Genomic DNA, 17,906 nt, shown 5'->3' on the forward strand with positions numbered 1-17,906 from the left:
GAAGGGAAGGGAAGCGAAGGGAAGCGAAGGGAAGCGAAGGGAAGGGAAGGGAAGGGATCTTAGAAACGTGAGCCATTCCTTGCTCTCAGTTTTGAGTGCTTCTTGTAACAGAGTGTCTCCCTGCAGGAGATATGATTCCAGTCTTTGATGACCAGAAATTTTCATACAATGCAGTTCCAAACACAAGCCAATCACTTTTTGGGACCCAACCAAAGAAAAAGTGATCTGTTCCAATTCTGGAGGAAAATCTGGTCTGTCAACTGTCAATGCGTGGTCTTCTAAAGGCATTTTCAAAGGTAATTTTGAATCATAGCCTCGGGAGCTGACTTTAGAACCAAACCCCTCCGCAGAATGCAGCTCCCCTGGGTGTCAAAGCTCCAGGACCCTGCTGAGCACCAGACCACTGCCCTCAGGCATGCACATTGGCAGGCTGGCCCACGACAGCAAATCTAATCTGCCCTCCAGACTCGCAGCTAAAACTCACCCAGGGGAGAGGAAGGAAAACCTCATTAGCTCAGAGCTCAAGTGAGTTAGCTGGAAATATTTAGGTGATTCTGTCCTTGCCAGCCATGGTCTGGCCTGTCTTTGTAGCAAGAAGTAGGGTGCAGAGCAGAGAAAAACCTTTTGCTGAGTAAATCAACAGTATAAACTGGAGAACAGACAGAACAGTGGTCGGTCAAACACAGGGATTACAGAAATGAACACCGGGCCAAGGAGTTCATTTTAAGAATGGTATCCAAGACATGCATTACCTTTGCAAAGAACTTACAGAAAGTGTTTTATTGGGTCATCACCATAAACTCTTGAGGCTTATTGTGACCTTTCTTGGAGTCACCAAGGAGAGAGTGGGAGACCAAAGAGAGAGCCCAGGGCACTGGTGCTAGTTCCCATGGTCACACCAGCTCCTGCACAGAAGCCAAGGACGCAGAGCCCACCTCTCCAGCCCCAACGCATCCCTATACCCTCCCTTCCCACTGTCTGTTGGCACCATCTGCGGACTTGACCCACAAACTAGAAACATCCCAAAGTAAGCCCACAATCTTGATTACCCAAACCACTTCTCTTCCCGTATCACCTGCATCTCTCTTCACATCACTCCCCATCTTGGACCCATCCTTGGCCTCTCCCATCCCCCAACTCCAAAGACCATCTCAGAAATGGCTCCCGAATCCACCCCTCCTTTCTCTCCCCCACTGCTGCCGCCTGTCTCATCTCTCATTCAGACTCTGCATTTCCAGAGTCTCTCATCCCACAACCCTGGTCCTGATCTTTCTGGAGCTCCATCCATCCGCCACACTGTGGCCAAAGTGATCTATCTAAAACTCAGCTCTGAGTGTCCTGTCCCTGGATGAAAACAAACAAACTTCCTTGCAGGTGGAGGCAAGTCCAGGATTTGGGGGCTGAATCCTTTACAATGTGGGGGACCCTCTTTGAGACCCTCAGTGTCCAGCCCAAATTTCGGCACATCTAGGATCATAATAAACATATTGTTGAGTTTAATGAAAACTCAAAGTTTCTGTAACATTGTAGAGCTGACCCTTGAACAGTGCAAGGGTGGGGGCGCCAATCCCCCGTGCAGCTGGAAATCTGCATATAACTTTCGACTACCCAAAAACTTAACTACTAATAGCCTACTGTTGACTGGAAGCCTTACCGATAACATAAACAGTCAACTAACACACATGTTATATGTAGTATATACTATGTTCTTACAATAAAGTAAGCTAGAGAAAAGAAAGTCATTAAAAAAATCTAAAGGAAGAGAAAGGTTCTGTATCAAAAAAAAAAGAATCAATATAAGTGGACCTACGCAGTTCAAACCCATGTTGTTCAAGGGTCAACTGGATTCCATTTCTAATTTCTAAGCCACTGAGAGCCCTACAGTCTCATTTGATCCTCACAGGACCCCCTAGCTCGTGTGCCAGGCATATGTTTTAACAATTCCCTTTAGGGATGAGGAAACAGGCTTGCTGCGTTTCTCTGGCGTCCCCGTGAAGTCCTGCAGCTAGTTTTGCAGTAGGCCTGGGGCTCTGGTGCAAATTTCTGATTTCCAGCCCTTCGGCCTTACACAATACCCATCATGCTCCCTGCTGAGAGCTCGTGCTCACCCCAGCAACAGGGAAGAACTCGGTTCCTCCGGGGCTGGAGTCAATCCACCCTCCTCCTTCCCTCCAAGGTGGGTGAGGAAGTGGCTACGGGACAGAGCCTCCCCAGGGGTCCCCAGCACCTAGCTGCCCGAGGCCTTTCTCTAACCATATCAGTGGCTAGGGTGGGGGCTAGTTCCCAAAGCTCAGAGTGACTAAGGACCGGTCTTCTCCCTCTTCTCCAGCAGCAGGATGGAAGAGAGAGCTCTGTGGTTGAGAGAGAACCTAACAGCAGACAGACAGCAACCCTGGTTACTAGTTTCCTGGCCCAGGACCACTGACTTAACCTCCCAGTCGTGCCCACATCTCAGGGTTACTCTGAGGCCAAAATGCCAGATATATGCAGAGCACCGAGCGTAGCACCTGGCATTTCGTCGGGACTTAAAATCAATATGCTCCCCCGTTCAGAGAAGACAGCGAGGATTCAGCTCACCTGATACTACCCTATCATTGTGCAGTTCACCAAATACAGAAAGGTTTCATGTGCTTCTTTTTAAACAGCACATCGACCTACCGTAAAAGAACGAAGAAGCCAACAGCAAGGCCGGCCAGGACTAAAAGGACAGCGGGAAACACAGCAGCCAGTATCACAAGAATAAACAGCACCATAAAAAATTGCTGCAGAAAGTTCTCCGCGTGAAACGGCAGCCTCACATCCAGCTCGTCCATGTCCTTGGAAAAACGGTTCATCAGCCTGCCCGTGGGGGTCGTGTCAAAGAAGCTCATTGGGGTCTTTAGGATCTATGGAGAAAATGAGAGTCCGTGATGACGTGTGTGTTTAGGAAGCACTGACCGCTCTGCTGGGGCTGGGATACTTCGAGCAGCTCGAGCATTCTTCCAGGGCCCAACACACTGTCCCAGGCCATCCTGGGAAAGTGAGGATGCTCCCCGTTCTTGTGGCCCCCGGGGAATGGACCGAACCTGGGATGCGGCCTGGGGCGTCTTTGGGAGGAGGAAGGTAGCTTGTGGCCGGGGACAATAAAAATCTAAGTTCCCCTGTGTCTGTGTGCCTAGCGGGAGCCATGCCTGTGGGCCCTGGCAATAAAATAAATCAATAAAATAATCAATTCTGCCTACTGCAGCCGTGGAACGAGGAGGTGGCCAGAAGCCCTTCTTGAGGTCTTCTGTGGACTCAGGGCTCTTTGGAGCGGGAGATGGCCTGCTGACCTGTGCATGTCTGCTCCAGTGCAGTGTCTTCAGGAAACCTTCCTGACCACCTTCACCTCTGCCCCTCGTCTAGCCTGAGGGCCCGTGACCCATCCCCACAGTCCCTGGAGCGGGCCTTCACAGTCGATGCTCAAGGAGCTTACATTTGAGGAAGCTATCCNCTCTGCCCCTCGTCTAGCCTGAGGGCCCGTGACCCATCCCCACAGTCCCTGGAGCGGGCCTTCACAGTCGATAGTAGATATCTCGATAGCTTCCTCAAATGTAAGCTCCTTGAGCATCGGGTCTGTGCCCAGAGCCCAGCACAGGGCCTGAAGCGTCACAGGTGCTCAATAAATGCTATTGACTGAATGACCGGAATCGCGTGCGGCCCCTGGGAGCAGTACCTTGTCAAACACGTGGTCGTGTAAGGAGGAGGACGCCATCAGTGTGGTCTTGGTGAAGGTGAACGCTTTGATCACACTAAGCACCAGCATGGACACCATGCTCCCCGCATACACCCACTGGTACGCACGCTGCCCCGTGTCTGCCAGCACCGCGCCGATCTCACACGCGCTCTTGTTGCCCTGGGGCCCGCAGGTCATCTTTGGAGAAAACCAAGAGAAACACCAAGAATCGGTTAATTGTCAGGAAAATGGGAATTTGCCAGAGGATCTCTCCACAGAGAAGAAACTCAAAAGCGGAGCATGATTGCAAAGAACGTTCCGGGTGGTAAAATCAGGTCACTCCCCTTGGAGGACCTCTGAGCTTTGCCTGGGTCTTCCTGCTGGGCTACCCGTCCCCGAGGCACCTGACTTACGAGGCTCGGCACAGTCAGTGGGCAAGCAAAGCAGGCAAACCAGGCAGGCACAGGGTGGCCAGAGAGCGTCTGTCCCAGAAGCAAACTATACCTCAGAAGACCAAAGGTGATGTTGGGCCAGGAAGATGACAGAAGCACAGGAAATCTGGATTTCATGAGGCTGGCTGAAAAGCCCTCGGGCAGCCCATATAGGACAGGATATCAGGAACCTGCCTGGCAGAAATCACCAGGCCTTTGGGGAGACGTAGGGGGCCTCTCTCCGTAGGATGGGCCAGCCCCACAGTCCCCTCCCTTTTCTTTTTCTCAAGGAGCATTTTGGGGGACACTGGTCTACGACGCTGAAGCCCCTGACAGGGAGGAGGGAGCCTGGTGAACCACCGGGCTCTAGGAAGATTCAAGAAGACCACATGCGGCTCCATCCTGCTGAGGGGAGAACACACATTTCTGCTAGCATTTCTGGGGAGAGGCCATCTCCTCCTCTGGAGAAACTGGCAGTTTCATTTTTCTCCGAGCCATGTGTTGAAAGTCAAGACTGCCTTTGGGGAGCAAACAAGCCTCTTTCTTTTAAATGCCATTTTGCTGATTACAGCAATAGCGGAAATGTAAACCAGAGGTGGTGGCTGATGGATGAAAATCCATAAAAGCAAAAGCTTCCCTGGGGAGCTAATTGATGAAGGGGCCCAGCTTGAACAGAGGAGGCTTCACTGCGCGGCAAGTTGTGCCCACGGCGTCTGGGGGCAGGGCAAACGCCTGGGTCTGCCGTTACTGCCACTTGCTCAATGAGCCGATGGCACCGGCCCCCTGGGGAAGCACCACACCTAGGAGGACGTTCCATCCTGGCCGGAAACCTTGGGCTCTCCACTGAAAGAGCTCTTCATGAGCCAGGGAGGATCTGGGGGAATATTCTAGAGATGGCCCTCTTCCTGCACAGTGCAGAACACCCACTGGCTTCTCCCCTCGGGAATGCCCTCAGGAAGCCGTGCCAACCTCTGAGAGAGCTATAGTGGCCTCTCCCCTGCCTACATGTCCCCAGTGCCTTCCCACCTCGGTTTGTCACAGCAACAGAACTATACCAAAACGTTATCTTGCAGGATGGGCCCACGGCATTCCCAGGGGCTCCAGGAAAGCTTCGGAACCACTGGCCAAAAGCCAGGAGAGTTTTTAGCAAGCGCCAGCAAGAGCAGAATTATCAGTCCTTCCCAGGAGGGGCCCTGGTCTAGGGGAGACCCATGGGTGGCAGATACCCAGTGTCTGAGAAAGACCTATGGCAGGTCTGCAGCACGACTAGGAACTGAGTCTGGCTTCTGCGTGTCCGGTTCCTCGGAGAGACTCCGGAGGGCAGAGAGAGCTGGAACCCTCCGACACCCGACAGAGTCAACAATAAGATGTCAGTTTCTGTTCAGAGGCCAGAAGGTTAAAGTCCATGCTAGGTTTCCCTGGCCCCTCCAGGGCCCTCCTCAGACATGCTGCATTTGCCTGGCATAATCACAACATTTTTAGTCAATCCTTTCAAATCTGAGGGTGGCACATAAAAATCCAGACGCCCTGCTTGTCATGCAAAATCAAAGGGAATTTGTGCAGGCAACTGATCTCAATTTCATGGAAAGGGGCCGTGGGAGGTTCATTGTGTGGTGTTGGGCACATTCATGCTCTCCGTCCGCAACCGACTCAACCTTTTTCAACGCCAAAGGGAAACTCACCTGCGAGCCCTTGTCTAGCCAGAGACCCAGCCACCAATTGCTGAAGGCAGAGCTCCCGATCATCAGGAGGAAGAGGGACACCGCGAACAGAGAGAGGAGGTACCCTACAAGTGGAGGGGAGAGGTCCAGGGGGTTACAGAGGAGGGGGCCACAGGGGGCCCAACCCTGATAGAAAATTCAAAGCCTGCAGGAGGAGGGCCCTGATCCCTGGGAACCGCTTTCCCAGGTTGCTGTCACAAGTCTGGGTGTTGGGACCCTGAACCCTGATGGGGACATGTGTTCCACCTGGTTGGAAAATGGATCCAAATTGCCAATATATTGAAAAAAACACCAATATGCACCTTAATAGAAGCAACTCAGTATTCTTCAAAAACAAACAAAAACCCAGTCTTGCTGGGCAGAGACAGGGAATAAAACTAGAAGGCATTTTTGCACACTGAGATGGGAACCTTGCACTGAAGGCAGGCCCTGGGCGGACCGCTGTCGCGTTCAGGAAGAAGCAGAGAGGTGCGGGAGAACCACGGCTGGTTCATGGAGCTGCTCGCTCAGGTTCAATAAATGGAGTCTGGCAGCTTTAATGGAGATAAAGGGTGATTCCATTTAAAAGGCTGTATTATCAGACTTCAGATGGAAAAAAAAATAAAAGCATCGATAAATGGCTCTAGCATAGAAGGAGTCATTGCTAAGGAAATCATAAAATGTGAACCCAACAGTTTGAGAAAGGATGTTTTTTCATGCAAATTAAATCAAGAAACCTGTTGTTTTATATCGAACCTCCAGAAGCCTTAATGTACGCGTGATACGTTTTCCAGGTCACGGTTCCTTCCCGAGGGGATTCAGTCTGGACGAGCTGGTGCAGAGGAGCTATGGAGACAGACACAAGTCCTGAGCCGCGTGCTGGCGGCAGGAGGGAGCCCAGCGGGTCAGGCACACCCCTCCTGCACACCCACACCCCCAACCCTTCCTTCCATTGTCCTACACTTTGAAATTCCCAACACACTTTTGTTCGTGTTATTTGATTTGATCTTTATCACACGCCTGCAAGGCAGGTGGCTTTCAGTCTTTGGAGAAATATTTATTTAGCAACTACTATGTGCTCAGCCCTGGCATACAAGGGTTGTTTTGGTCTAGTCCTGCAGAAGTAGTTCCTGAGAAGGGGGTATGGATTCGGGAGCTTTAGGGAACCACAGAAGGCATCTCATTAAGCCAGCGAGCCCAGTGGGCAACTGGAGCTTAATCTTAATGCAGAGAAGTGTCAGAGCCCGTGTGGAACACACACCTCACAGGTTTTCACCCGACCAGAGGGCTAGAGGATATTTCTACAAATCCCACTGGTCCCTGGGTGAGGGCTCCTCCCTATGGGGTTAATTCCCCAGCACTTCTAGCTCGACCTGAGGCTGGCAGCTTGCAGAGAGAGCCCCCAGGCTCAAGAATACAGCGGGGAGTCGGGCTGCATGCACTGAGGTGCTAAAGGCCCCCACAGCCACTTCTGCGGGGTGAGCAAGGAGGTGATGGCTCCTGTCTTCTCAGAGCTCCTGCCTTCCAGAATAAACCCAGGGCATCCTCTTCAGTCAGCCGCTGCCTGGACTCCCGATTCCCTCCACGTGGCTGTTCCAAGTCCTCCCCACTTTCCAAAGGGACGGGAAAAGGACTGTCAAGTTATGGGAAGCACCTGCAGAGGTGAAGGGACGCTGGCTAAAGCAGCTCCCGGCAGTCGGAACTGAGCGCTCCTCCCCTTACTCTCCTTCACAGAGAAGCAGGAAAATGTCAGCTCCAAAGCAGAATCCTCTACCAGACATGGCTTTTATAAACAGAGCTCCACAGAGCTAGACACGGGGGTGCCCCTGCGCATGGGCTCTCGGCCCCTGGCTCCGAGAGGGAGAGCTGCCACACCTGCAAGTAGCGTTACTATTACACCCTCTGCCTGGGAACCTTCGTGCTTCTTTCAGAGTGTCCAGCCTGACTTTCTCGCATTGTGGCTCTCTCCGGGCCTGCAAAATGAGGGGGATGCCTCCATGGGTTGGCGGAGCCTAATGAAAGACATCCTGGAGCCCAAAGGGAACTAGTCAAATCCCACTGTAGCCCCAGCCCAACCAGGAGCCTTGATGATGCTCTTCCCCTTGCTGTGCTTAAGAAAATGCCCAGGTGCCAGGCGCGGGGGCACTGCTGCCTTTAACCGGCTCCCTTCCTATAGCTTCCAGAGCAGGTGACTTCGCACGCTCAGTCTCCACTCCAGAGTAGGGGGGGGGTGAGGAGAAAAAGAGAAGCAGGGTTTACTTTCTCCACAGGACCTCACGTCCTTGGCAGCCTGGAGCTTTCCCAGGAAGGCGTGGAAGAGACGGTGGGTACCTCACTTCAGCCTTGGCCGCCTCCAGAGTGATAAAAATATGTTGTCTTTCCAAACGTGCATGCATTTGTCACAAGCACCATTAATGGTGCCAAATTTCATCGATTCAAAGACTCACATTTTTTTTCCCACATTTTTACATCTCTGAAATCAGGATGTGCCTTCCATTCGGTAGTATGCCATATCATCTAATTGGCAGAGATTTTTCTTTCTAAGTGGTACATAAAATGATGGAGATCTTAAAATGGATGGTATCTTAAATTTGACGGAATACACTGAGGTTTTGTGTGTTTTGTTTGTTTGTTTGTTTGTTTGTTTTTTCCAGCTATGTATTATTGAGGAACAGAGCTCTCACTTGGGAAGCCACCAAGGGCACTTTGAAGAAAGACAGTAGATCTGGATCCCTGCCCTCTCGGTGCCCAGCCCCGGGGAAGGGCATAGAGTAGGTGGTCCACAAATGTTGAATGGATAAAGGGGTGGAAGGGAAGAGCGTGTGGGGAGAAGTTGGAGCTTGACGAGGCTGGCCCTCACCAGGCTTATCTTATCTCCCACCTCTCTTCTCTCTGCCTTCCTGGAACTCCTTCCTGCCGTCAACCTCAAATACCTTCCCTTCCCACACCTTCTCACCACAGTTCCCCACCCCCCCCAAGAAAATGCCTGCATACCTTCAAAGGACCAATCCCAAGGTTGCCACCTCTGTGAGGCCCTCCCTGACTTGTCATGCCCTCTCCAACTTCCCATTGCCCTTATCCCAGTTTCCCATGATTATCCCCTTGCCTGTGTCGCCCACCAGACCATGAGATCCTGAGATCTCATATTTTTGTCTGTCAGATGAGTGTGGTGCCCAGCACATAGCAGAATGCTTAGTCCTCCCACCCAGTGTTGTCAGTGCTGCACATTCCTTTCTCAATGTGATGCATCTCTCTTGCGCATGCTTTTGCTTCCAACCAATCTCTGTGCACTGTTTTGACCTCTCTAACTAAAACAATAACTACTATTGAGAGGTACTATATGTCAGACACTGGGCTAATCATTTTATGTGCATTTTCTCATGTAATTTTTGCAAGAACCTCTGAGGTTGGTTATTATTCCCCCATTTTATGGACTAAGAAACTAAGGTTCGGAGTGGCCAGGTATCTTGTGCCAACTCACAAAACTAGCAAGTGGTTGAGCCAGAGTTTGGACTTGGGTAGTTTAACCCCAAGGTTCACATGAGTCAGCTGTGCTAATTCTAGCTGCCCCCAAAGGACTTACAAGGTGCCTACATTTCTCTATCCAGAACTCTCAAACAAATATGTAAGACTATGTAACTGAGGGAACAAATGGCAAATACCTTGTATGTCTACAAATTCTGAGTCTGTTTCAGGTTCTTTTCCTTCATCTTTCCCATCTCCTGGAGCCAAAACTAGGGTGAGAAATAGAGAGAGATCTGTGTCTGCTCGTGAGCCACGGGCAATAAGAGAGGAGTGGTTCGAACTCAGATTGTACCAGCATCTTCATCTCTCTCAGAGGGGCTCTCCTTAAGGGCTTCCACCATTGCTGCATTATAAATGTGCTCGGGATCCTGGAGACAAAACAACATTCCTTCTGAAAGTTCCAGGACAGGACCTCTGCCAGGCTCGAGAGCAAGAGCGAAGGACCCCATCTCTTGCACCCAGGTGTGAAGAGTTACCTTGAATTGCAACCCTCGGAGGTTATGAATCAGTTTTGCGTAGCACCCTCTCTCCTCCATCAACTCTTTGTGGGTTCCCTTTTCGCAAATCTCTCCATCTTCTAACAAAATGACTTCATCACAAGACTCCAAGAACTGCAAAGACATTAACATGATCTTCAGCACACTCCTGCCTGGTACGAGAAGAGCGCCATGCCAAGCTCCCGTGCAGGGGCATCCCGAGCTCCTCTAGCATGGAGGTTCTCAACCTTGGCACTGTTGGCACTGAGGGCCAGGATGCTCTTTGCGGTTGGGGCAGGGACGGGGGCTGCCCTGTGCATTGTGGGATATTTAGCAGCCTCCTCCTTCCCTCTACCCATTAGATGCCAGTAGCATCCCCCTTTCCCAGTTGTGATAAGCAAAAATGTCCCTAGATATTGACACATGCCTTCTAAAGGGCAAAATGACCCCCCGTTGAGAAGCACTGATCCAGTGCCTATTGGTGTCATGAGGACAAAGGGGGCTTCTCCTTGTCACCAGGAAACACTGCTCCCTAAATGAGCTGCCCCGCTAAGAAATCTGATGGGGGGGGCAGGTGGGATTTGGAATATGAAATCGTCAAGTGATTGCAAGACAAGATCTGGTGGAGAGCAGAAATAGGTCCTCAACAACGGCCTTCCTTCGCTACAACGTTACAAGCCCACTTCATCATCCTCATCTAGCCCAGGAGAAGCGGAACATGGAGCAGTCCCCGGCCACCAGGCCCTACTCCTCCCCTGGCGCCCCCAACCCACACCGGGCCTGAGGAGTTTACACCAGCTTTATCTGTATGATAAAAATATAGCTACATTTCGGGGCGCCTGGGTGGCACATCGGTTAAGCGTCTGCCTTCGGCTCAGGGCGTGATCCCGGCGTTGCCGGATCGAGCCCCACGTCAGGCTCCTCCGCTATGAGCCTGCTTCTTCCTCTCCCACTCCCCCTGCTTGTGTTCCCTCTCTCGCNGCTGTCTCTTTCCCTGTCCAAAAAAAAAAAAAAAAAAAAAAAATCTAAAAAAATATAGCTACATTTCATATGGCATCCCACATTTTGCCCAAAGCACTTCTCTTTTTCTAATTTGAGTTTCCATCATTTGCATATCACTCCTGAGATCAAAGAGTTCTGCTAATTGGGGTTTCCTCTCATTTGGAAGGAGATAGATTTCTCTCCCTAGGATCAACCCATCTAAGAGCAGGAAGTCCCTCCAACAGGAGCAAAACGCTGTGAGATTTAAGACGGTTCAGCCTAACAAAGCCTTTACAATACAGGCCAGAGGTCTTCCCCTGTATTCGGGGTCCACCCAAAGTCAAATCAGCTTTTGATGCCTTGCTTCAAAGCTTGAGAGAAGCGGCTACATTTGGTCACTGTACTCTCCACGGGATGCTGGGGGAATGGGCGTGGTGCCCAAAAGGCCAGATGACAGCAGTTCTGACAGCTTGGGCAGCTCCAGCCTTTCTGCCTCCCTTGGACTAATGACTCAGCTCTTCGTCCACCTTCCCAGACAGCTAAGCAGAGACAGCCTGGCTTTTAATGCCTAGTGGAGACACTTTCTGAGCCTTTTTCCTGAAAATAACCTCTCACCTTTATATAGCATATTCTAGCTTTTCAAACCCTGATCGTGTTTTGTTTCTTATGTCTCAATCTCCCACAAGCCAGTAAAGGAAGCGGCAGCTCGGTTATCGGCCCATTCTCCAATTAGGGAAACTGAGGCACCAGTGTGAGGCATGCGACAGCCTCACAGCCTTTTCTTCCTCTGTGGGGGCCCACATGCTAGCCCCAGAAGTTCCTGGTGAAGGCCCTCGGGCTAGTGAGCCCCCCCAGCTCATGCCAGCGAGATCTGGCATGCTGTGAGCAGCTCTGTTCTGCAAACTCACAAAACTCTGACCCTGGGTTGGTTTTCAGTGGTGGCCGCAGGCTTCATTTCATTTGTTTCCTCAAGTAAGAGAAGAGCAATCGCCCAGCCCAGGCACTGGGAAGCATCCGGATTGGCTGTGGGCCCGAGAGTAAAAGCAGTGGAGCAATGTTCTGGAAAAGCCCCGGGGCTCCGGTTCAGGGGCTCAGAGCCCCCTCCTCCCCAACGACGGACAGCTGGACCGAGACTCCAGTGCCATCTGGTGGCTGCTTGCATTTTTCAACATGCCAAAAAAGAGAAAATGACCTTGGTGAAAGGTAGACCCTTTGAGAAGACTCGGGCCTGGGGGAGAGATAGTTCTTGCCTGACGTCATGCTGCTAGTCATCAAGGTTCAAAGACTGGACCAGGGCCGAGGTGACGATGCCCCCCAGTGAAGATGCCTGCAAAGACAGCTATGACCCACAGTTGTCAGGGACCGGTGTCCCCTCCCAGATCCCCAGGACCCCTCAGGAGGACAGCCCTCCCCACGGCAGGGGGTCTCCAGGGGTTGGACCCTCACGGTGCAGAGCTGTGGTTACAACGTCTAGCACCCTGGCTGGGCGAGAGCCATTCCCACTGACATCATGGCAGTCCAGAAGAAATCCAGCCTTCTCCTCCACTATGATGCCTGGCCATAGAACAACTTGTCTGCACCACTGGATGTTTCCTGGAGGTGACTGAGCCCACTCAGAGGGAACCCAAAATTCAGATGCTTAGAGCATTCTGAGAACTCCAGTCCTCAGCAAAGAGACACAGGCTGGGGGCAGAACTATAGCAATGGGAAGGAATGGTTTTCCTGGGTCTTGAAGAAATCTCCCCCTCTTCAAGCTAGCCCTTCTGGCCACTGATAGAAGATCCTAGACATGCTGGTTAGAGCACCCTGTAGCCATGGTGACCTCATTTGCCTCCCCCTCCCCTAGGTTGACTTACCCTTGCAAAGACCACGAGGTTTGCCTCTTACCCCCAGACCAGGCTCCTGCTGAATATTTTCCCCACAGGTGGCAGGAGAGGAAAGAAGACAGGACTTCTGCTCTAACAGTCCTTTCAATGCAGGTCAGTCTCATGGGATCTCTCTTCCAACAGGAGATGCACACACGTATATACACACACATATACATGCACAACCACCCCACGCCTATAGGGGCTCACTGTGGAGAGGGGAGATGGAGGCAGGGGGAAATCTGGTTTGTCTCACGGTAGAGGGGAGTCTCAGATTCCTACCGGGCATTCAGAACCCTTGATGAGGCTGACACCGTGAGAACTCTCCCCACTCTGCCCAATTCTCAAGCCCATTCAGGGCAAGAGTAGTAACTCTTCAGCAAGCTTCATGTTCCTGAGCCTGAGGGAGTGGCTCTGAGAAAGGAAAAGAGTTTTGCTTTAGCCCAAAAGCCCTGGTCTCCAGCCTTTTTTCCCTGGCCAGTGATGCCGAGGACATTGGAGCCCCTTATCCCCCTCCCATGCACTCCTGTCCTCAGGCCCACCTAGCCCTTGCTGGAGGAAGGGTGGGGCCTGAATTGTTTCCACCTGGCTTCCCACCCCCCCAGAGGGTGGTCCAGAACTGGAGGAAGTACCCCATGTCCACCCCATAGATAGGGGTCATTTGCCTCCGGAGAGTCTATCCTCTGGTGGAAGAAAGGTTTTGGCCCCACTGACCCAAATTTAGGACCGAGAGAGGCTATGCCCAGAGAGGAGCAGGCAGGGCTCTGTGCAGGCTGGGCTGGCCGGGGAGAATTATGAATGTCACCTACGCACCTCGCTCCCTCTGTCCCTGGTCCTGTCCAGGTGACGCCAGCCTCGGAGAGGACAGATTAAGGCAGAGAGCGTTAGGTGCCACACCCATCCTGTGACCTCATTAATCCTGCCAGTCCCAGTCACCTGCAGCTGGTGGGTCACCAGGACGATTGTCTTCCCCCTGAGCGTCTTCTTAATGCACTCTTCGAAAACATGCTTCCCCACGTGGGCATCCACTGCTGACAGGGGGTCGTCCAGCAGGTAGATTTCGTGGTTTGAGTAGACAGCACGGGCCAGACTGATCCTCTGCCTCTGCCCCCCCGAGAGGTTGAGGCCCCGCTCCCCAATCTGTAGACAGGAGCAATGTTACTGTCCATCTCTGGGCCCCATCCCCACCCTGCAGTCCTCAGGGAAGAAGAGCTTCTCAGAGCTTCGTAAGACTCTTCTGCAGACTGATCATGACTACATTCCGGTTCCTCCACCCTTACAGGGACCTCCTGACTGCACCAGGCTTCTGTAGGAAGCCCGGTGGACAGTGGCAACTAGAGAAAAACTCCAATATTGAGAGAGGGGGACCTGTCTCACCACAGCCCCGTTCCAGTGCACAGCCCATAGAGAGGGGCTATGTCTTGACCACTAATACGAAAAGGGAATTGCTGAGCAGAAAGCTCTGGGAGCGTGGACAGGTGAACAGGAGGGAGCAGAGCCTGGGAGCAAATGTACAAGGAGGCTCTCGATTTGCTTGCTTGTGGACCAACTCCCCACCCCCACTAGGCCCTCTAAGCTCTACAGAGACAGAAGGCGTGTCTACTTTGTTTATCACTATATCCCTAAGGTCTGGCATCACACCTGACCCAGAACAGGTGCTCGGTAAGTATCTGTAGAAAGGATGAAAAGCTAGATAGCCCACTTTAGGTTATTTTGTCCAACTGACCCCAAAGTGAGCCCCATTATGTTCAGCCAAGCCCCGGGGTGAACACAGGGGAAGGACACATGAAGCTGAACAAAAAAGTCCCCTATCTACTGGGAGCTCACATATCAGCAGAAAGTGGAGGCATGGTCAGTTATACACATAATAATGGTACAAAGCAGAATTTAACAATTGCCAGCTGAGAAACATAAGCCAAATATTCTGGGGCAAAGTACTGCAGACTGTAGGATTCAGGAAAGTCTCCCTCAAGGGGGTGGATTTGTGGTTGGAACCCGAAAGGTGGTAACAATAGCAGGAACAGAGGTCTGGAGGCTGGAAGGCAAGTGCACACTTAGGCAGGTAGGGATGAATAGAAGCAAACCCTGGGGAGGTGGGCCGGGGCTGCAGCAGGAGAGGTCCTGAATGCCAGGCCAGGATGGCTGTGTATCCATTTCCCTGATGTAGGCACATGGAGGGCCCTAGCAGAGAAAGGCAATGTATTCCAAATTCATTTTTTCAAAGCACTTTAGTTGTCTGGTCTCCTCTAGGGCTTTTGGGCAAAGTCAAAGACTAAGCAGAGAGCACACGGGGATGGGAAACAGGAAGATGGCACGGTGAGCCCCACCCTGGGGCTGAGTTGGCAGGCTCAACCCTGGACCCAGGCAGCTTTTTGGACAAGCAGCCGGGAACAATGTTTGGAGGACAGAGTAAATGAGATAAGAAGAAGGCCCTTGGGACTCCAGCCACAATGCAGCACCGCTGGACCTCTGTCTTTGGAGGATAGACCCTGTCCACAAGATACGGAAGCAACTTTCACCAGAAACCTTCTGTAAGTTAACAGGGAGATAGGGAATGGCTCCAGGAGTGACCACACCGAACCCAACACAGGTAGGGTTGGTACCACATCCATTGTTATATTCCCCCAAGAATAAGCCCAGATGGAGAATTCAGGATGGTAGAACTTGGCTTTTCCCACACTTCCTGGGACCTTTCTGTCCTCCAGGGCATCCAAATGTGGATGAAACCAGGGCCTGCCAGCCTCAGCCCTTTCAGCCTGGGCAGCCAGGCTGCCATGTTGCCACAGTGCGGCTGAGCTCCTAGCTCTGCTCACCTCAGTCAGGTCTCCATAAGGAAGGCTGCTCAGGTCCTCCTGAAGGGCACAGACACGAACCGTGTGCTGATACCTGTAGACACAAATGACAGAAGTCAGCATGGTGACAAAAGACCCCACTGCTGCCTTGGGTTACCTGGAAAGGCATTGCTGGTGTCACTGGGGTAAGGCAAGGAGTCGGCCAGTTGCTTCATCTTTGATGTCCACAGGCAGCTTCCCCTTGACCCTGAGGCATCTCCACATACCTGATACAGGGCTGATTCCAGGATGGCTCCTTCCCTCACAGGCTTCCTGCCCTGAGGGGAAGAGGACTCCATGTACATGAAACCTCAGAAGGCACAGCTGGGGGCACCAATTGCTAGCACTGCTCTTGGGAGTGACCGGTGTGAGCTGAGGTCACTGTGGGAGGCTTCCTGGAGGATGTGAGGCCATGAATTGAACAGATGTGTGGGGGTGGAGGGTAGGAGTGGGGTGCTGGGGATGATTATTAACAATGACCCTGAATCTGCTCCGGGATGCTCCTCTATCCACCAGTCACTCCTACCAGGTTGGAGAGCGCAGGGCTTTCTCCCCCTGAGACACCTGACTACACTGGGCACAGAGAATACTGCCTGAAGAACAGAGGCCAAGCAGGAATAGGATCTCAGTTCCTTGGACCTCCTGGCCTCTTGGTTTTGTCCCTCAGCATTGCCCACTGTCTAGCACTGGGACAGTTTGTTGCAAGTCTAATGGGCAAGACCCTAACTAACTCTCAGCTGCCATACTGCTGGGATCAGCACCTCATCCTGCAAAGGAGAGCTAAGCTGGGTGACCATGACCTATGGGCATGACCCCAGTCTCACTCCCTGGGGACTTCTGACAGCAAGGGATCTAGGAAAGTCAATAAGTTAGCAGGTAGGAACTCAAAAATGCCCAGGCCTCAAGCTATGGGAGAATTTCACACCCTCCTCCCTGGGTTATCTCTGTACGTCATTCCCACTCAGACGGCTCCCGCCATCGGTAGAATCTTTCCCAGGGCACCACAGTACACCACGTCACTGCTTCAGGAACTACTTCCTGCTCTGAATTCCCTGACGGGCCTGGCGTCGGTTCAAGCCCATGCCCTATCCAAGGAACAGCCAGTTCCCACCACTGGGCCTAGGTTTCTGTCCCACTTGACAGGCTGCCTGCCTCTACAAGGGTTAATTAATTGATTAGTTGATTGATTGATTGATTGATTAGCTGATTGATATCATCTGCATCATTGGGATCCTCTCTTCTCAATGCATGACAGTGGGCAAGCCTCACAACTCAGACTTTGCAGGACACACTTTCCCAATAAAGGGCACCAACAAGAGAGTGAGCAGGCAGATCATAGGTAGCTGCCCTTCGGGTGGCATGCTGGCCCCTGGCAGCACTTAATGTACTGGAGCAGAAGCTGGGCATAGCCCTGAGCATGACTCCCATACACCAATTTTAGAAGTGGTATACATGGTGGTTAAGACTGGGGGCTTTGGCAAGGTAGCAATATTTATATTAGATAAAATAGACTTTAAAGCAAGAGACAAAGAAGGATATTACATAATGATAAAGGGATCAATCCAACTAGAGGATATAACAATTGTAAATGTGCCCGACATTGGAGCACCTAAATACATAAAGCAAATATTAAGGAAAAAAAATAATAAAAATCAGAGCAGAAATAAATGATACAGAGATGAAAACAAGTCAGAAAAGAAAATCAATGAAACCAAGAGTTGGTTCTTTGAAAAGATAAATAAGATTTATAAACACTTAGCCAGATTCATCAAAAAAAAGAAAGGACCCCAAAAAATAAATTCAGAAATGTAAGAGGAGAAGTAACAACTGACACCACAGAAATACAAAAGATTTTAAGAGAATACTTTGAAAAATTATATAACATCAAACTGGATAACCTAGAAGAAATAGATACATTTCTAGAAACATATAATCTTCCAAAACTGAATCAGGGAGAAATAGAAAATTTTGACAGAGCAATTACTAGTAACAAAATTAAATCAGTAATAATAATAATAATAATAATAATCTATTGAAAATAGAAGTCCAGGACCAGATAGATTTACAGGTGAAGTCTACCAAACATCTAAGAGGAGTTAATACCTATTCTCCTCAAACTGTTCCAAAAAATAGAAGAGGAAGGAAACCTTCCAAATACATTTTATGAAGCCAGCGGTATCCTGATCCCAAAACCAGACAAAGACACCACAAAAGAAAAGAAAACTACAGGCCAATGTCCCTGATTGAACACAGATGTCCAAACCATCAGAATATTAGCAAACCCCATTTAACAATACATTAAAAGGATCATTCACCATGATCAAGTGGGATTTATTCTGGGGATGCAAGGATGGTTCAATATTTGCAAATCAGTCAACATGGTACATCACATCAATAAAATGA

The 17,906-nt window shown here is 50.9% G+C and overlaps 1 protein-coding gene across 1 annotated transcript in view; it reads right to left on the reverse strand.

Moving 5' to 3' along the window:
- The window catches only part of ABCC12 (ATP binding cassette subfamily C member 12), a 77,755-nt gene that overhangs the window by 26,182 nt on the left and 33,667 nt on the right, over positions 1–17,906 (reverse strand). The window contains exons 12-20 of the mRNA XM_034639357.1: positions 15,486–15,558; positions 13,609–13,812; positions 9,827–9,961; positions 9,637–9,718; positions 9,488–9,562; positions 6,582–6,671; positions 5,808–5,911; positions 3,695–3,892; positions 2,659–2,885 (exon numbers count right to left, since the gene is read on the reverse strand). Of these exons, the coding sequence (XP_034495248.1) occupies positions 2,659–2,885; positions 3,695–3,892; positions 5,808–5,911; positions 6,582–6,671; positions 9,488–9,562; positions 9,637–9,718; positions 9,827–9,961; positions 13,609–13,812; positions 15,486–15,558 (1,188 nt within the window). The remainder of the gene's footprint in view (positions 1–2,658; positions 2,886–3,694; positions 3,893–5,807; positions 5,912–6,581; positions 6,672–9,487; positions 9,563–9,636; positions 9,719–9,826; positions 9,962–13,608; positions 13,813–15,485; positions 15,559–17,906) is intronic.

This window comes from Ailuropoda melanoleuca, chromosome 12 (genome assembly GCF_002007445.2).
Source record: "Ailuropoda melanoleuca isolate Jingjing chromosome 12, ASM200744v2, whole genome shotgun sequence".
In the NCBI taxonomy this organism is placed as follows: Eukaryota; Metazoa; Chordata; class Mammalia; order Carnivora; family Ursidae; genus Ailuropoda; species Ailuropoda melanoleuca.